Genomic DNA, 18,631 nt, shown 5'->3' on the forward strand with positions numbered 1-18,631 from the left:
CAGTAGTTCAAAATTTTGTTGTAACCTAACTAGAATGCTTTTTTAATGGAACATGGCACATTCCCTTGAGAAAGACATTATACTTTAAGGAATATCTCCTTTCCTGCAAATTTTTAGATGAATGAAAAACTCCAGAAATAAACAATTTATAAGTTTTAAATTGTGCACCTTTCTGAGAAGTGATGAAATCTTGTGCCCTACTGCTCCCTCCCACCTGGGATGTAAATCATCACTTTGTCCAGCATAACCATGCTATGTACTCTACCTGCCCCTTAGCCAGTTAGAAGCCATCTCAGTTATCAAACTGACCATGGGGCTTTGCAGTGCTTGTGTTCAAGGAACCCTAATTTTACTTAATAATGGCCTCAAATGGCAAGAGTAGTAATGCTCAAACATTGTTATATTGTTCTATTTTATATTAGTTATTATTATTAATCTCTTATTTTGCCTAATTTGTAAATTAAATTTTATTATAGTATACACATATAGGAAAAAACACTATATGGAGGTTTGGGTACTATCTATAGCTTTCAGGCAACCTCTGGGGGTATTAGAATATAACTCCCGCAGATAAGGGGGGACTATTGCATATTCAACATCCCAAATATCTGTCTGACCTCTCCCTTTCTTTAATTTTCTGCCATTGCTTTACAGCATGTCTTTATCACTTCTTCCCTAACTTACTAAAAAACTCCTAACTGATATCTAAATTAATTCATATTCCCCACTCCCTTTAGCCAATAATATGCTCTATTGCTAGAGTGAACATTCCAAAATGCAAACTTGATCATATAGCATCCTTATTTAATATATTTCATTGACACAGCATCAAAAGGTCAGTTACAAATTTCTTGATTTGACATATAAAGTCTTTCTTCATCTAGTCCCTTCCTACCTCCTCAACCTCATCTCCCTTTACCCTACATATAATACCTTCCACTTTGGCAATATCCAACCACTTACACTCCTGAAAATTACCTGATAATCAAACCTCAATGCTTTCTACAAATGCCATTCTCATTTCTTGAACTGTCCCCAATGATTTGTCTCACTATATTAGTCTTTTGGAGATTCAGTTCCTTCCTTAAGGAAGTTTTTCTTGACATTGATCTGAGTTCAATATCCTTCCACAATATTATCCTATGCAATAACTCATTGTCACACTTCACAATGTTGAATTTTACCTGAGCCCTGTGATCCTAGAAAACAATGCAAGTTAAGTAATCTCCTCCTCCTTTGTTTCAGGAAATAGCTTACTGCAAAGAAGCACCCTTCCCCTTATGACTGACTTAGAAAATACACATGGATACCTTTCTTGTTTACCTATGACAAAGCCTGACACAGACCTTCCAAATTCCCATTCTTTGCCTTTTAGCTGAACTGTTTTGTCTCCATTGAACAATTGCCACAAAAATACTTGTTAGCCAAAATTTGGTTAAAATTCTCTCATTCCCTTAGGCCCCCAACCTTTGGCCTGCCCTCAGCCTGAGTCAGCTTACAGCCTCTCCTTATCAGCATCACCTGAGATAGGCTAGTCTCAAGGTAGAACATTCTCTGATCTACTGTCAAATCATGACACTTCCTCTCATCCCACCTCCCCATACCCAGTTCTTTCTAGCCTTTTTTTTTTTTTTTTTTACTCCTTCCTATAAAAGAAGGACAGTTTTGCCTAAAATACATTTGCAGATCTTTTTTCTTTTTTTTTTTTTGACTGGTAAGGGGATCACAACCCTCGGCACGGTGTGGTACTGGCCATCCCTATAAAGGATCCGAACCCGTGGCCTTGGCGCTCCCAGCACCACATTCTCCCGAGTGAGCCACGGGGCAGGCCCAACATTTGCAGATCTTATGGTCAGTGCACTCTCCCTATTGCAGTAGTCCCCCTCTGCCTATTGCAATACCCTTTTCCTTCACTTGCAATAAGCCTTTTTAATAAAGTCTCTCCTTACTAAGTCCTGATTATTTTTATTTGACAAGCTTATACTATAATGCAATTATTTGTTCTGTTTTCTCCACATAAGATCACCAAGTTTAATAACTCTTCATTCTATATATCTAGGACTAAGTAAGCTACTTGGTCTATAAAACTGGTATTTGATTATCAATTGACTATTAAATCACTAAGTAACCATGACTGTTGGCCTCCAAGCTTGATTTAACAACATCAACCAATTTATTCTTATAATTCAACTCCTTTACTTGGCTGCAATGACATCACACTCAATTTTTCTACCTTTTTACTTCTTATTTATCAGTCTGTTTTGCTAGTTCCTCATCTTCTGCAAACCCACTTAAACATTTGGATAATTTGGCTTTCTTCCATTTCCATCTTTCTCTGCTAACTCTCCTCAAATACCACCTTCCTTGCTACATCTTACTGCTTCACATATGCAGATTATCACACAGCTGTATCTCCCATCAGCTATTATCTCTTAATGACCTGTAAAATAAGTGTCCAATTCTATTTCTCTATTTACATGTCAAAAACCGAAATAATTATCTACCCCTTTTGAACCAATACATACCTCATATTGCATTACTTACACAGTCGTTAAAACTATTCTTCATCTTGTCAACTAAGTAATAAACCCACATTCCTCTTTCTCACCCCTTTCCAGCCAATAAGTTACTAAATTCTGTCAAGTAAATATCTCTTCAATCTGTTCCCTATTCTCTATACCCTCTACCAATATATTAAATTGATGCTTGTAAGCTAAGTCAATAGACTTCTCACTAATTCCTCTACATTCAATTTCCCTCCACTCCAAAACTAAGAATATAGGATGATTTTTCTAGAATAAAAATCAGGTCATGTAAAAGCCTTAAACATTTCCCCAAGATCTTGCAATTTAAAGTCCTGTCTCCTTGGTATTACATATAACACCCTTTGCTATTTTAATCCTGTTTTTGTCTCCAGCCTCGTTTGACATGCCCAAACATGTCCTCTAAACTCCAAGAAAACTAAACTACTTGTTGTCACTTGAATGTGCCAAGTTCTATCAATACCTCTGTGCCTTTGCAAATGCTTTCCACTCTGCCTCACACACTCTGCACTTATGCCAACACCTCTATTTGCCTAGTGATTTCTTAAATTCAAAAAACTCATCCGAAGTATAAATACTTATGCTTTTTTTCTCCTGACTAGAGAGCTGAACTTCAAAGAGTTTTAAAGAAAATACATGCAATTCTTTCATGAATTTTGCGCAATACTCATATCCATGATATTTTTTTCCATTATTTCTTTGATTATTGCTTCTCTTTTATTTGCTTTTATTTGTTGTACTGTAATTTATATCTGGATATGTTAGATATACTGGATCTGACCTCCAAGTTTTACATTTTTTTCTTATCATTTTACATATTTCTTCTCAGTTTGGTAAAACCTTTCTGTCATAGGCCAGCTTCCTCACAGTTTTCTATTTAGTTTGTCAGCTACTCCAGTTAAGTTATATGTCTAAGCCTAAGCTCTTTTCTGGAGTTCCTGACTGTCCTGTCCTGGATAAGTCTTGCCACATACTAGTTTGCTGTTTATTGTAACTTTGCCTGTACTTGGGCCTCTCCATGAAACTTATTCTGTGATCTGTAGCAATAGATCCTATCTGTCACTTGGTCCATTACTACCCTCACCAAATAGGGGGATTTGCAGAATTTCCTCTAATGCCTGTCATTTCATTATATTTATTAGGAAAAACAGCTTAGAGCCAGGCTGCCTTAGTTTCTTCCTTTGATTCAGTTCTGTCTTAGTCCATTTGGGCTGCTATAACAAAATACCATAGAAAGAGTAGCTTAGAAACAGGAATTTATTTATCATAGTTCCAAAGACTGGGAGGTCCAAGATAAAGGTGCTGGCAGGTTCTGTAACTGTTAAGGGCCTATTTCCTGGTTATAAGGTGATGTCTTCCCACTATGCTCTCACATGGTGGAAGGGGAAAGGAATCTCTCCAGGACCCCTTTTGGGGGCTGGTCAGTATGGGGATCCAAACACTTTACCTAGGTATTATCAGCACCACAGTCTACCTAGTACGCTAACTGTCCAGCCCTCTAGGGCCTCTTTTATAAAGGCACTAATCCTGTTCATGAGGGTGAAACTCTCATGACTTAATCACCATCCAAATGCCTCACCTCCAAATACCATCATACTGGGGATTAGGTTTCAACACATAAATTTGGGAGAGGCCACAAACATTCAGACCATAGCAAATTCCGTCTTCATTATATCTAAAAAAAAATCTTTACTACGTCTAGAAGTATCTCTAGGAAATAACATTTTTATAAATGTTATCCTTTACTGGTTTTTAGTACAAATATGATTTCCACAAATCATTATGTTTCTCTGTTCATTGCATTTGGGCTCCTGGTGTTTACGTGTGGCTTAGGGGAACGGGGAGTTGAGTGTAACTGTGTAAAAGTATGTGAGAGAGAGAGGGAGAAGTGAAGGAGAAGAACACAGGAGCGAATCTGGATGACTCAGTTCAAGTAGTCCTTGTTAGATGCAGCTCTCACCAGCAGAGAACCATTAAGCTCATGCTGCAGTTTATAACAGAGTACTACTTCCCACTGACTCATGAATAATTCCTTCACTTTAAAGAGATTAGCAGAATATTCATTAGCTATGGGCAATGTTAGTATCCATTCTAGAGAACAAGTAATCTCCAGACAATACTTAAACTTTCTGTGTACTAAAACAATTATCTTGCAAAATGCCAGTAAAGATATCACTGCAAACATGTCCAAGTGCCATGAATTATTGGATATCTTAGGACAGATGGAGTAATTAGAAAAATTACTTTTTCTAATGGAAAGTAATGCATTTCCTCCACTGGAGGACTGTTGGCTCTGAAGAAAAACTACCTGGGTTTAAATCCCTGTTTTACCACTTGCCAGCTATGTGATCTAGAGTAAGTAACCTGTCTATACCCTGTTTTCATCATCTGTGAAATGGAGACAAGAATAGCACTACTGCATTAGTGACTGCCAGGTAATATTTGTAAAGCATTCAAAACAGTAGCTAGAACATTTCAATCATTCAAACAAGGTTATCTGTCAATAGTTTTATAATAATACTTTAAATAATACAGAGTTTTAGAGTTTCAAGAGACTTCTACATACTTTATTATATTTGATACTCACAAAATTTAGCCTAAAAAGAGGTATATACTAAGCAATTTATCCAAACTAACATAATGCAAAATTATGAAATCAATAATTATAAGATACAATTAGTACCAATATTTTCAGTCCACTAAAAAAATTATAGTAAAAGCTTGACAAAGAACAACATATAGTTAAGCAGAAAACTATCAAAAATCAATAAAACAGGTGGTAGAATAATGAAATATCTATACTCTATCACTTCTATGGAATGAAACAGGAGCTATTGCTATTCCTGATATAAAGTATAATGAGACATTTCAAAAGAAAAATAGTAAGGACTTTTGTAATTATGACTCATCGAAGAGAGTACTTTGCATACTGACAGTAAGAGTAGTTTTAAAAATTAATTCTAAAACTATTTCCTATTCAGACTGTATAAAATTATACAAAGTAATTCTTTCCAATAAATTTGATATTCTAAATACGTTTGTACTTATTTTTCTCTTTCCTATATCTGTTTTTAGTTCTGCATGTATTTGATCCATAATGTCTACCTTTTTCTATTCCATTTGTGAATTTTTTCCACTAGAATTTCCTAATTTGGCACACATTTTCAAAACATATTCAAAAAGTATAAAACATCCCAATCCCACAAGTGTTTATTTCACATAAAGTAAAACCATACAATTTTACCTTTTTATTCCTTCTGAAAGCGTACTGTATCCTTAATATTACATTTACTTTAATACTCACACAAAATGGTGAAAATCTGTGTGAAACTTCCTACACTAGCAAAGAAGATTTTGTATTATTTTAAATCAGTATTTCTAAGGATCACTTGGCAAACACTTAAGTACCAGAGGGCTGTCTTTTATTAAGCACTGTAAACCCAATAAATAGAACAAAACTAACATGGTACATAAAAGTTATTTAATAAAAGTAAGTGGGATAAACATACTAGGAGTTGGTAATATAATTTTTCTAATGTTCAAATAATTTTACATAAATAGCATAATTCTCTAGAGAACTGTCCAGGTTGTTGCATGCATATCACATAATTTGTTCCTTTTTATTGTTGAGTACTAGTCCATGCTAAAGATGGATCAGTTTGTTAAACCATTTACTCATTGAAGGACATCTGGGTATTTTCCAGTTTGGAGCTATTATGAATAAAACTGCTTTAAACATTGACATAGAAGTTTCTGTGGGATTATAACCTCCATTTCTCTGGGATAAATTCCCAGGAGAGCATTTGCTGAATCATATGATCATTTCATGTTTAGTTTTTAAGGAACGGCCAAAATCTTTTCCAGAGTAGTATAAAATCTTTTTTTCCCACCAGTTTCTCTGCATACCTGGCAGAATTTGGTGTTGTCACTATTTTTTAATTTTAACCTTGCTGAAAAGTATATAGTGATATCTCATTGTGGTTTTAATTTGCATTTCCCTAGTGGCTAACGATGTTGAACATCTTTTTATGTGCTTACTTTGCCATTTTTATATCATTTGGTGAAATGCGTCTCTTCATGATTTTGTCCACTGTTCAATTTCTTTGCTTTTATTTTTGTTTTTTTGGTTTTATCTCTTCTTTATTGTTGTTAAGGTTTAAGAGTTCTATATATACAAGGGTACTTCAAGAAGTCATAGAAAGATTAATATTATCTTTTAATTTCCATGAACTTTTTGAAGAACCCTCGTATTCTAGATACTAGTCCTTTGTCAAATATGTGGTTTTATGGTCTGAATCATCTCCCCTTCCCAAATTCAAATGTTGAATTCCTAATTGCTAGTACCTCAGAGTGTGACTATATTTGAAGACAGGGCTTTTAAAGAGGTAATTAAGTTAAAGTGCGTCATATGGGTGGGCTCTAATCCAAAATGACCGGTGTCCTTATAAGAAGAGGAGATTAGGATACAAACTCTTTCACAGAGGTAAAAGCATGCAAAATCAAGGAGAAGACAGTCATCAACAAGCCAAAGAGAGGGTTCTGAAGAAACCAACTTTGCTGACCCTTTGATCTTGGACTTCTAGCCTCCAGAATTGTAAATAAATAAACAAACAAACAAACAAATTATTTATGTTGTGTAAGCCACACAGTCTATGTTGGCAGCCCTAGAAAACTAATACATAGTTATGGCTGTTCTAGAAAACTAATACATAGTGTTCGCAAATATTATTCTCAACTCTGCAGCTTGTCTTTTCATTCTCTTACCAGGGTCTATCACAGAGCAAACTTTTTATTTTTTGATTACCTGCACTTTATCTTTTTCTTACTTCCTTCTTAGATTGCACTTTTGCTGTCAGGTCTGAAAACTTTCTAACTGTAAATCCAACAGATTTTCTTTTTTTTTTTTTTTCTAAAATTCCTTTTTTAAAAATTTTGTATTTGTTTATTTATTATTTTGTCTTACATTTAACTTCTTGACCCATTTTGAGTAAATTTTTGTATAAATTATAAAACTTAGATTGAGGGATTTGGAGGGTGGTTATGGATGCCCAATTGCTCCAGCAACATTTCTTGAAAAGGCTGTTTTTTTCATCAAATTGCTTTTGTAATTTGTCAAAATTTTGTTGGACATATTGTGTGAACCTATTTTTAGGTTTTCTCTTCTATTCCACTGATCTATGTGTCACCAATACCATTAAGTCTTGATTCTTGTAGTTATATAATTCTCAAAATTAGGTAACTGATTCCTCCTCCTTTATTCCTGTTTTGCAAAGTTGTTTTAGCTGTTCTGGTTCCTTTACCTTTCCGTATAAAGTTTAGAATAATTTTTCTATCTCTGCAGAAAATCTTGTGGGATTTTGACAGGAATTGCATTGAACCTGTTTATCAGTTGGAGTAGAATTGAAATATTTATTTTACCGTCTTCTGATTCATACAAAAGTAGATGATCTGTCTCTACATTTCTTTAAACTTATTTGATTTTTTTATCAGCATTATGTAGTTTTCAGCATAGAAATACGGCCCACATTTTGTTAGGTATATATTAATATTTTATTTTTTGAGTGATTATAAATTATATTTTAAATTTTGGTTTCTATGTGTTCATTGCTACTATATAGAAATACAATTTTTTTTATGTTTATCTGGCATCATATGATCTTATTAATCTTACATATTAGTTCTAAAATATTTTTTCAAGATTCTTTGGAATTTTCTACATAAGTGACATTTCATCTGCAAATAGAGAAAGTTCTACTTCACCTTTTTCAATTTCTATGTATTTTGTTTTCCTTTCTCACCTTACTGTACGAGGCTACACTTTCTAGCACTATGTTGAAAAGAGAAGTGATAGTGGACATCCTTGTTTTGTTCCCTGTCATATGGCGAAAGCATTTAGTCTTTCACCATTAAACATACAAAACCAACCAAACAAACAAACAAACAAACCAAAGTTACACAAGGGAACTTCTGGAGGTGTTCGATATGTTTGTAAACTTGATTGTGGTTATGGTACTACAAGTATATACATATGTCCAAACTCACCAGATTGTATATATCAATTATGTTCAGTTTTTTGTATACTAATTATAACCTCAGTAATGCTGAAAAAAAAATCCACTATAGATAAATCTAAATGAATTTCTATTAAAGTTTAGTAACACATACGAAAGGAGAAATAAGAAAACAACAGAGGAATCAAACAGAAAACAAAAGTTAAAATGGCAGTCTTAAATCCTAACCTGACAATAATTACATTAAAATTTACATTAAAACATCTAAATACACCAATTATAAGACAGAGATTAGCCAGTGGGTTTAAAAACATGACCCAACTATATGCTGTCTGCAAGAAACAAATTTGTGTTTGAAAAATACACCTGGAATAATTTCAATCTTTTAAAGTTTGTTAAGACTTGTTTTCATGACCTAGAATGTGATCTATCTTCCAGAATGTTCTCTATGTGCTTAGAAACAACATGTATTCTGCCGCTGTTGGGTGGAACGTTCTGCCAATTTCTGTTAGGTATATTTTGCTCATAGTTTTCAAGTCTGATGTTTCCTTACTGATTTTCTGTCTGGATGATCTATTGTTAAAAGTAAGCTATTAAAATCTCCTACTATTATTGCGTTGCTATCTATTCTGTCTTAAAATCTGCTGTTTGCTTTATATGCAGTCTTGCATCACTTAACAAAGGAGATACATTCTGAGAAATGCATTGCTAGGTGATTTCATCCTTATGCAAACATCACAGATGTACTTACACAAACTTAAATGGCATAGCCTACTATGCACCCAGGCTATATGGTATAGCCTGTTGCTCTAACTGCCAACTTATATGTAGCCCATCATTGACCAAAATGTTGTTTTGCGGTACAAGATTGTATTTAGATGATTTGATGTTGCATGCATATATATATTTGTTATAGCTTCCTGTTGAATAGATCCTTCTAATATTACTTGATGATCTTCTGTGTCTGTTGTGACAGTTTTTGAATTAAAGTCTATCTTGTCTGATATGAGTATCTCCACCTCAGCTATCTTTTGATTACCATTTACAGGAAATATATTTTACATCCCTTCACTTTCACCCTCTGTGAGTCCTTAAATACAAGGTGAGTTTCTTGCAGACAGAATATAGTTGGGTCTTTTCTAATCCATTCAGCCAACCTATTTCTTTTGATTGGTGAATTTAATCTTTTATGTTTAAAATGATTATTGATAAGTAAAGGATTATTATTGACACCGTGTTAATTGTTTTCTATCTGTTTTGTAGTTCTCTCATTCATTGCTTCTTCTCTTATTATCTTTCTTTGTGTTTTAACCTTTTCGTCGTGCTATGCTTTGATTCTTTTCTCTTTATCTTTTTTCTGTCTACAATAAGTTTTTCATTTGATGCTACCATGAGGCTTACATCAAACCTCTTACATAAATCTGCTTTAAGCTGATAGCAAATTCACATCAACCACATATGAAATATCTACACTTTTACTGTCCCCCCATACTTTGTTATGATGTCATAGTTTACTTTTTATATTGTGTATCCATTAACAAATTTTGTGGTTATAGTTATTCTTAATATAAAATTTTTGTTTCATCTCAAAAAACCTCCTTTAGCACTTCTTATAAAGTAGGCTTAGTGTTGATGAACTCCCTCATTTTTTGTTTATCTTGAAACATCTTTATCTCTCATTCAATTCTGAAGAACAGTTTTGCTAGGTATAGTATTTTTGTTTGGCAGTTTTTTTATTCAGTACTTTGAATATAACACCCCGCTTTCTCCTGGCTGAAAGATTCTGCTGAGAAATCTATTGATTGTTTCATGAAAGTTCTGTTGTATGTGATGAGTTGCTTTGTTCTTGTGGTTTTCAAAATCCTCTCCTTATTTTTCCTTTTGGGCAATTTAATTATAATGTATCTTGGTGTCAACCTCTTCAGGTTCAACCTACTCACAAATCTTTGGCCTTTATAAATCTAGATACCTATTTGCTTGCACAGTTTTGGGATGTTTTCAGCCATTATTTCTTTAAATAATCTTTCTTTCCCTTTCTCTCCCTCTTCAGCTTCTAGGACTTCAACAATACATACATTGTTTTCCTTGTTGATGTCCTGTGAGTCCCACAGGTTTTTTCTCACTTTTTTTTTTTTTTTTGCTTCACTGTATAATATCAAATTACTGATCTTTGATTTCACTAATTCTTGTTTGATTGATCCTGCCTTTTAAACTTTCTATTGAATTTTTCACTTCAGTCATTACATTATTCAACTCTACAAATTCTTATTGTTGTTATTACTATTTAATGGTTTCTATTTCTTTAACATCGCATTCATTTTGTATTGCTTTTCTGATTACAATTAGTTTTCTGTTCTTTTATAGCTCACTAATCTTCTTTAAAAGAATTATTATGAATATTTTATAAGGCAGTTTTTAGATCTCCATTTTTTTAGGGTTGATTACTGGAGCTGTATTAGTTTCTTCTGATGGTGTCATCTTTCCCTGATTCTTCATGATCCTCACATCCTTGTGTTGGCATCTGTGTATTTAAAGAAGCAGTCATATATTTTAGTCTTCACAGCTAGCTTCAGCAGTGAAAGATCTTCACCAGTTAGCCCATCCTATGATTCTAGGCAGGCTTGCTGCTGGGTCTGCTGTTTGGCAAAGCCTGCTGCCAAGGTCCAATGGTTCTGAGGTCAGATGGGGCCCATTGGGTTTGAGGTCGGGTGAGGCCAGGTGGTGCATCTCCTTAGTCAAGAGGGGGCAACTGCGTTGGGGACTGTTGTTATGCAAGGATGTTATTGGGGTCTGTAGCTGGGCAAGGCCACTGGCAGGGGCTTCGGGACAGTAGTTGCTCCAGTATCTGTGCTTGCCAGCCACTGAAAGCTTCTGCTCCTTTTCTTTGTTACTAGCTATCCCATGACAGTCTAGCTATGCCAATTCTTCTAGTGTTCTGGATGAAGCAAGGCAAAAGTGTGCCTTTCAGGCAGCACACCAAAATAGTGTGAAACTTAAACACCAACCTCAGTCTCTCTTTCCCTCACTGGAGAAACTGCAGGTCAAGGGGACCCTTCTTACCCTGTTTTTGTGCTGGCTTGGGGAAGGGGTAACAAAGATAATGTGAAAATGTTCTTTTTATCTCTCATGGTTCTTTTTCTCATATTTTGTGCTCTGCCAGTTAGTGACTCTGTGGGAGGCCTAGGGCTGAGAACCTCCTATTCTGCCATCTTCCTGATATCACTCCTCTATCTGTACTTTTTGTGTATCTCTTTGTAAAGCTATCTTAGTGGTTGCTCTAGATATACATATCACAGTCAACTAATGTCACAATCAACTAAAGTCACCAATTCACCAGATCAAGTATAGAAACCTCACCTCCCTTAACATCCCTTTACACTCCTATTTATAATTTTCTTACGTATTTCTTCTACAAATATTTAGAACCACTTCTATTTGGAACCACATCAGATAGTGTTATGGTTTTTGTTGCAAGTATTAAAAGTTACTTAGAAAACTCAAAAGTAAGAAAGTGTATTTCATTTCCCCATCTTTCTGGAAGTGGAAGCTCTGTGTGCTTATTTTTAAACAACATCATTTGTTGAGATAAAAATGTATTGCTTTCCATCTGCTGAAATATTTTCTATCAATTTATTCTTATATTTATAAAAGTATTTATGGCATAGGTTTTTGAACAATATGTTTTGTTTGTCTGTTTGTTTATTGGCAGCTGGCCAGTGCATGGATCTGAACCTGTGACCTTGGTGTTACCAGTTCCACATGCTCCCAAGTGAGCTAACTGGCCAGCCCCTCCATTTTGCACATTAACATTCAGAACTAAAAAGTCTTTATTGTGGTTGTTTCATTTTATATCAATTGAAAGAGATCCTATTTATGCCATTTAATGCTTTGTGTGCTGAATTCTACATTGTTTGAGACTAATGTTAAGTCCTTTGCTTTATTCTTCTCAATATATATTTGCTTAGTATTTTACATTTTTCTGCATTACTTTTGGTTTTGGACTTGATCTTGCTAATAAACATCTTGATTTTGGCTTTTATATTTACTTATAATAAATTTATAATTTACTCATATTTATTTATAATTCTGCTCACATCCACAAATGTAAACATGCAGTAATTTTTATAAAGACTTACTTTCAACTCTTTGTCTTTTTTTATATTTCATATGCACGATATTTTTATGTTCTCTATTTTTTGAAAGCAAAAACATTTAAAATTTTACAAACATTATCAAATCTATATTACTCTATTACATATATTTTTATATATTTATTTGGTAATTATATATACTATATATATGCATTTTTATATTTCTTTTGAAAATCACATTTGAAATTTTAAAAAATGTTGCTAAATGCTTGAGCTAAAAATCTCTTCCATAAAGAAGCAATATTATACTACAGTATCAATTTTATTTTTCACTATGTAACAGAAAATGTTAGCTGCCTTTCAACCATCTATCTTACTTTCTTCCTTATTAATAAAGTACTGGTTTTCTTTAAGAAGTAAACGTGTCCACTTAAAAATACTCCTATCAGATTCCTTTGCACCTAGTGGTAGTCATGTGAGCCACTGCTAGAAGTATTATTTTCCTAATACAATATGGACAGTCTCAGATGGCATATGCTTTTTGTTCTCACCAATCCCCTCCTTCCTATCCTAAGCCCAAGCTTGAAAGTGAAGAATCTCATTGCTTATGGGGGGAAATGTCTACTTGCTGAGGATGGCAGAGGAGGAAGCTAGAATAAATCTTGGTCCTTCAAGATTTCCCTGAGCAACTACACAGAAGAACTACCTGTTTCTGAACTTTCTGTTACATGATAAAAATAAAATCCTTATTTAGTTGGCTTCCTATTACATGAAGACAAAATGAAATCCCAGCTGATAACACTGGCTCCTTCCCAAATCACTCCGATCTTAAAAAAATTACATGCATATAATGATAAATATATAAATGTATATTCTTCCATTATATGCTTTTAGATAACTAAGCCCTTCATATTGCTAAAGTACTTTGATTTCATATAGTAAAAAAGATCCCATGTTTCCCACTCTTTTTTCAAAATACAGAAATTGTCCAACTAGATTCCCCCCCCCAAAAAGATCTATAAATCATTTTATGTCAGAATTAAGGATAAACAAGATCTTTCTGGATATCTTTATTGTGTAATAGACCACAAGCTCTAATTGCACTACTAAATTTATTTCTTTTAGAATAAACATATACTTTTTAAATTTCTACATCCAAGTTCTAACAAAAGAATGATAAAACTTACAGACGTTAATTGCATGAACTCTTATAGGGTTCCTCATTATTTTCTGTTTGCATAATATTCTTATACTCATTAATAAGTGTAATGAAATGTTCTGGAAAATATATTTCAAATATTGCTAAATAAATATCTATCCCCAAAGATTTACATGTACTCCTTATCAAGAGTTTGTTCGTATTGCCTCTGTCCAAAATTTTTTCAGAAAAGGTTCTATACTTGGCAATCACATATTAACCCATTATAATTTCATGTTGAGCACCAGCAAGCTATTGAAATTCCAAAGCATCAAAAAGCCTTTCAATATATCTTTGTCTCAATGCTAATTTTCTTTTACTCTTAAAAACATTTTATAATCACTCTTTTCTCTTAACCCAAATGATAATAATATCCATGTCTCTGTTTTCCTCTTAACTCCTGGGATCAATTCTCCATTCAACTCATTGTTTCCAATGCTTTCTACCCACAAAATAAGTCTGTACCCCAAGGCTCTGTCCTTAGTTCTCAACCTGTATTAATCCTTCTATATTTCCGAGAGAACTTGGCTTCAACTATGACCTCAAGCAAATAACTACTGGATATACACCTCAAGCCCAGAACACTCTTTCTGAATTTTAGTTAACTTCCAATGCCTAGTTGATATCTCTCCATCAATAATCACGGCCAAATTCATCTTTCTATCAAAACCCTTTAAACATTGACATTTCTGTTAAAGTAAGTTTTTGTCCCAGTTACCCAGGTTCAAAACAGTAAAGAAGTATTTCCTCACTTACTCTTCTCCTCCCACATTCAATCAGTTAGAAAAATCTAGTCAAATCTTTATTCTGTCTGTGATTTGTGATACAATAATGATTGTAGGGCTGCGAAACTAAGAATTTTTGAAATCCCAGCTTCATAATTCACTGGCTGCCTAATACTGGATAAGATCCTAAACCTCATTAAGCCTCATTTTCTTTTGTGAAATAAGAGTAATACCTTTCCACATCAAAGGCACTGATGAAGAGTTAATAAGATAGTTTTCAGGAAGGCCTTCCTCATCCACCGTCGCTAATGTAGCCCAAATTTCCACCCCTTTCATTTTGTGCTAGTGCCTTAATTTCTTTTCTTTGGCAATTAACACAATCTGACATTCTACGGTTGTTTTGTACTGTTTTGTTTTTGTTTTTCAGCTTTAGTTTCTTTCCGGTGCCTTTACACTGGAGTTAACGAGAACAGAAACTGTGTCAGTACTGTTCACCACTGAATCTCCAAGGCCCAGAATAATCCCTCTTACAGATTAGGTACGCAGTATCTATCTGGTAAAGGAACAGAGTGAAATATACGAAGTCGCTAACACATTGGCTTTCACTGAATAAGTGTCTGTCCTCTACGTTGTCTTTTTTCTTCTTTGCCACTGCTGTCTGCTTTTATCAACCCTAATCACATCATTTCTGGCCCATAATAATTGATCTCCCTGCCCTAATCTGTCTTTTGCCTCCCATTAATCTGCTACCAAAACATTGGATTAATCACCTTTTAAAAAATTTGTCAATACCATTTATGCATAGAGCACCTACTATGAAAGAACCACTCTTAATTTACCTACTCCAATAACTTCAATTGATCTTTATTGTATTAATTCAGAATTCTAAACTCCTTAGTATGTCATCCAAGTTCCTTCTTAATACCCACTCCCAACCTCTCATTACTTTTTAAAATGAATCTCAGTCTTTTTCATTGTTCTTAAAGAAGTCATGCATATTCCCACCTTAGATTACACTGTACCACACAACTGGAATAACTAAATGATATTCTCCCTTTAGGGTCCAGGTTAACATGCCAGATTTCAATACTGCTCATTTTTTAATTTGTAAACTATTACTACAAAATTGTTACCAAATTTAAGTTTTTTAACTATTAAAAAAATCATTACTATGCTCATAAGTTTGTAAAGAATTGTATGCAGTAATAAAGTCTTCCAACTTCATAACTTTCAGCCTTTCCATGCATAATCACTGTACAATGCTTACAGACCCTTTGAGATGTGATCACTGTCCAAAATAATTTTCTGGGCCGGCCGCGTGGCTCACTGGGGAGAGTACGGTGCTGATAGCGCTGAGGCCGTGGGTTCGGATCATATACAGGGATGGCCAGTGCGCTCACTGGCTGAGCGTGGTGCAAACAACACCTAGCCAAGGGTTACGATCCCCTTACCGGTCAAAAAAACAAAGAAAAAAGAAAAAATTTTCTATTCTTCCTCAAATTTCCTATGCATATGTATGTGAATTTATGTAAATTTAGAACACACTATAAACACTGTTCTGCAACATATTTTTTACACACTATAACTTGTAATGGAATCACTCATATACCAAAACCTGAATAAATTAGAGATATACTTTCAAATAAAAAAATTAAAATGTAGCTCTTTACAATTTGATCATTTTAGGCTCAACATTTTTTATGCAGTATTCATAGAAGCTTTTATAAATTTTCAGATATAAAGCCATTATTAATATACTCAATTATGATATTTTATATACTTGATGTAAAAAATATTAAGTAGTTCATATAATTTAGGCATAGAACTCAAAATCTAAAATTTCTTAAATGAAACTCTAATAAGGCCAATTACCTTTTTCAAAGCTGGACAAAAATTAAACAAAAGTTGGTAGCTACATGTTTTGAATCTTTCAGGAAGTTGCCAGTTCTGAATTATTTCTTCATCAGAAATCACATGATGATCCAGAGCTTTGAGAGACCATACACTGTTAACAACAACATGTCTATATCCTTTTTTAAGGCTTACTGGACAATCAAACATAGTGAGGGCAATAAGGTTTGGACAGGCAGACAACACACACACATTTTTTAACTTTGCAAACCCATTGTCATGAAGATAGAGGAGTTTTAGGTTCTTCAATCCACTCCAAAATTTGGTATCTGGCAGACTCTTTATCTGAAATAGTATTAAAAATATCTTAAGTTCAAATATTACTCTTTACAAATTGCATAGAAAATGGTAAAATATTACATGTCTTCTAAAATTCAGTATGGCAAGTTTCTAATTAATAAACAAACAGAGTATTTATATTAAGACAAAGAATGACTAGGGGAAAACATAATACAGTGGGCATCTGGAATAAGCTATCCTTATTAGTGTAATTAAATGCAACAACATATATTTTGTTCAGTGAAAATTCCTTTGTAATATAGGCTGACTCTTTAAACTTTGCTAAAACACTTTTCTTACATAAAAGAATCAAGGAATCAAGAAGTATTCTTAATCTAGACTATGGATTTAAGGAAAATATACCAAATCACACACTTTATGTATTTCTATTTTTATTTAAAAATGTTTGCTTACATTTTTAAATTTGTGTTTATATAAATTTTATATTTTTAAATTTATTTTTAACTTATTTATTTATTTTAATATTTTAGGTAAAAGACTATCTGGGAAAAATTGCGCATGTATAACAGAAGTGCTTATAATATATTAATTCATTTATGTGCAAAGATCCGAAATGGCTATTGCTTACCTGATTTCCATGGAGATCAAGTTTGATTAATTTCATACAACTTTGAAGTGGATGAATATCTGTAATAAAATTGTTTGAGAAGATGCATACTCTAAGAGAGATACATGATTGCAAATTTTCCATAGATTTTAAATGAAGGCCATTGAACTTCACAAAAACAAAATCTTTCTGGTCTTCTATGATGTTTTCATTATAGTGACTCCATTCTTTGTGACTAGTTAGTTCTTCTGTAATTGTTCCATGAAACATCTAGGAAAGATGGAAAATGTCTTTCAAAAATTTTTTCAGGCTGTTCGATATATAGGATCATGTCATCTGCAAACAGGGAAAGTTTGACTTCATCTTTTCCAATCTGGATGCCCTTTATTTCCTTCTCTTCTCTGATTGCTCTGGCTAGTATTTCCAACACTATGTTGAATAGGAGTGGTGAGAGTGGGCATCCTTGTCTAGTTCCTGTTCTTAAAGGAAAAGCTTTCAGCTTTTCCCCATTCAGGATGATATTGGCAGTGGGTTTGGCATATATGGCTTTAATTATGTTGAGATACTTTCCCTCTATACCTAACTTATAGAGGGTCTTTGTCATGAATGAGTGCTGAACTTTATCAAATGCTTTTTCAGCATCTATAGAGATGATCATATGGTCCTTGTGTTTGAGTTTATTAATATGGTGTATCACATTTATTGATTTGCATATGTTGAACCAACCTTGCATCCCTGGGATGAATCCCACTTGATCGTGATGAATAATTTTATGTATGTGTTGCTGTATTCTGTTTGCTAGTATATGAGTGGATACGGAAAATGTGGTACATCTACACAATGGAATACTACTCAGCTACAAAAACGAATGAAATACTGCCACTTGCAACAACATGGATGGACCTTGAGAGAATTATATTAAGTGAAACAAATCAGGCACAGAAAGAGAAATACCACATGTTCTCACTTATTGGTGGGAGCTAAAAATTAATATATAAATTCACACACACACACACACACACACACACACACACACACAAAAACCGGGGGGGGGGGGAAGAAGATATAACAACCACAATTACTTGAAGTTGATACGACAAGCAAACAGAAAAGACATCGTTGGGGCGGAGGGGGGGAGGGAGAAGGGTGGGAGGTTTTGGTGATGGGGAGCAATAATCAGCCACAATGTATATCGACAAAATAAAATTTAAAAAAATAAAATTAAATAAATAAATAAAAAATAAAGTTGAAATCATTAAAAAAAAAAATTTTTTTTTCAACTTTCAAAACTCTATCTGAAAACAA

General features: G+C 33.8%; 1 protein-coding gene across 1 annotated transcript in view; it reads right to left on the reverse strand.

Moving 5' to 3' along the window:
* LRRIQ3 (leucine rich repeats and IQ motif containing 3) overlaps positions 1 to 17,596 on the reverse strand; it is a 154,942-nt gene extending 137,346 nt beyond the window's left edge. The window contains exons 1-2 of the mRNA XM_063105773.1: positions 17,348 to 17,596; positions 16,441 to 16,764 (exon numbers count right to left, since the gene is read on the reverse strand). Of these exons, the coding sequence (XP_062961843.1) occupies positions 16,441 to 16,764; positions 17,348 to 17,596 (573 nt within the window). The remainder of the gene's footprint in view (positions 1 to 16,440; positions 16,765 to 17,347) is intronic.
* Between the last annotated feature and the right edge of the window lie 1,035 nt (positions 17,597 to 18,631).

The sequence above is a fragment of the Cynocephalus volans genome, chromosome 8, assembly GCF_027409185.1.
Source record: "Cynocephalus volans isolate mCynVol1 chromosome 8, mCynVol1.pri, whole genome shotgun sequence".
In the NCBI taxonomy this organism is placed as follows: domain Eukaryota; kingdom Metazoa; phylum Chordata; class Mammalia; order Dermoptera; family Cynocephalidae; genus Cynocephalus; species Cynocephalus volans.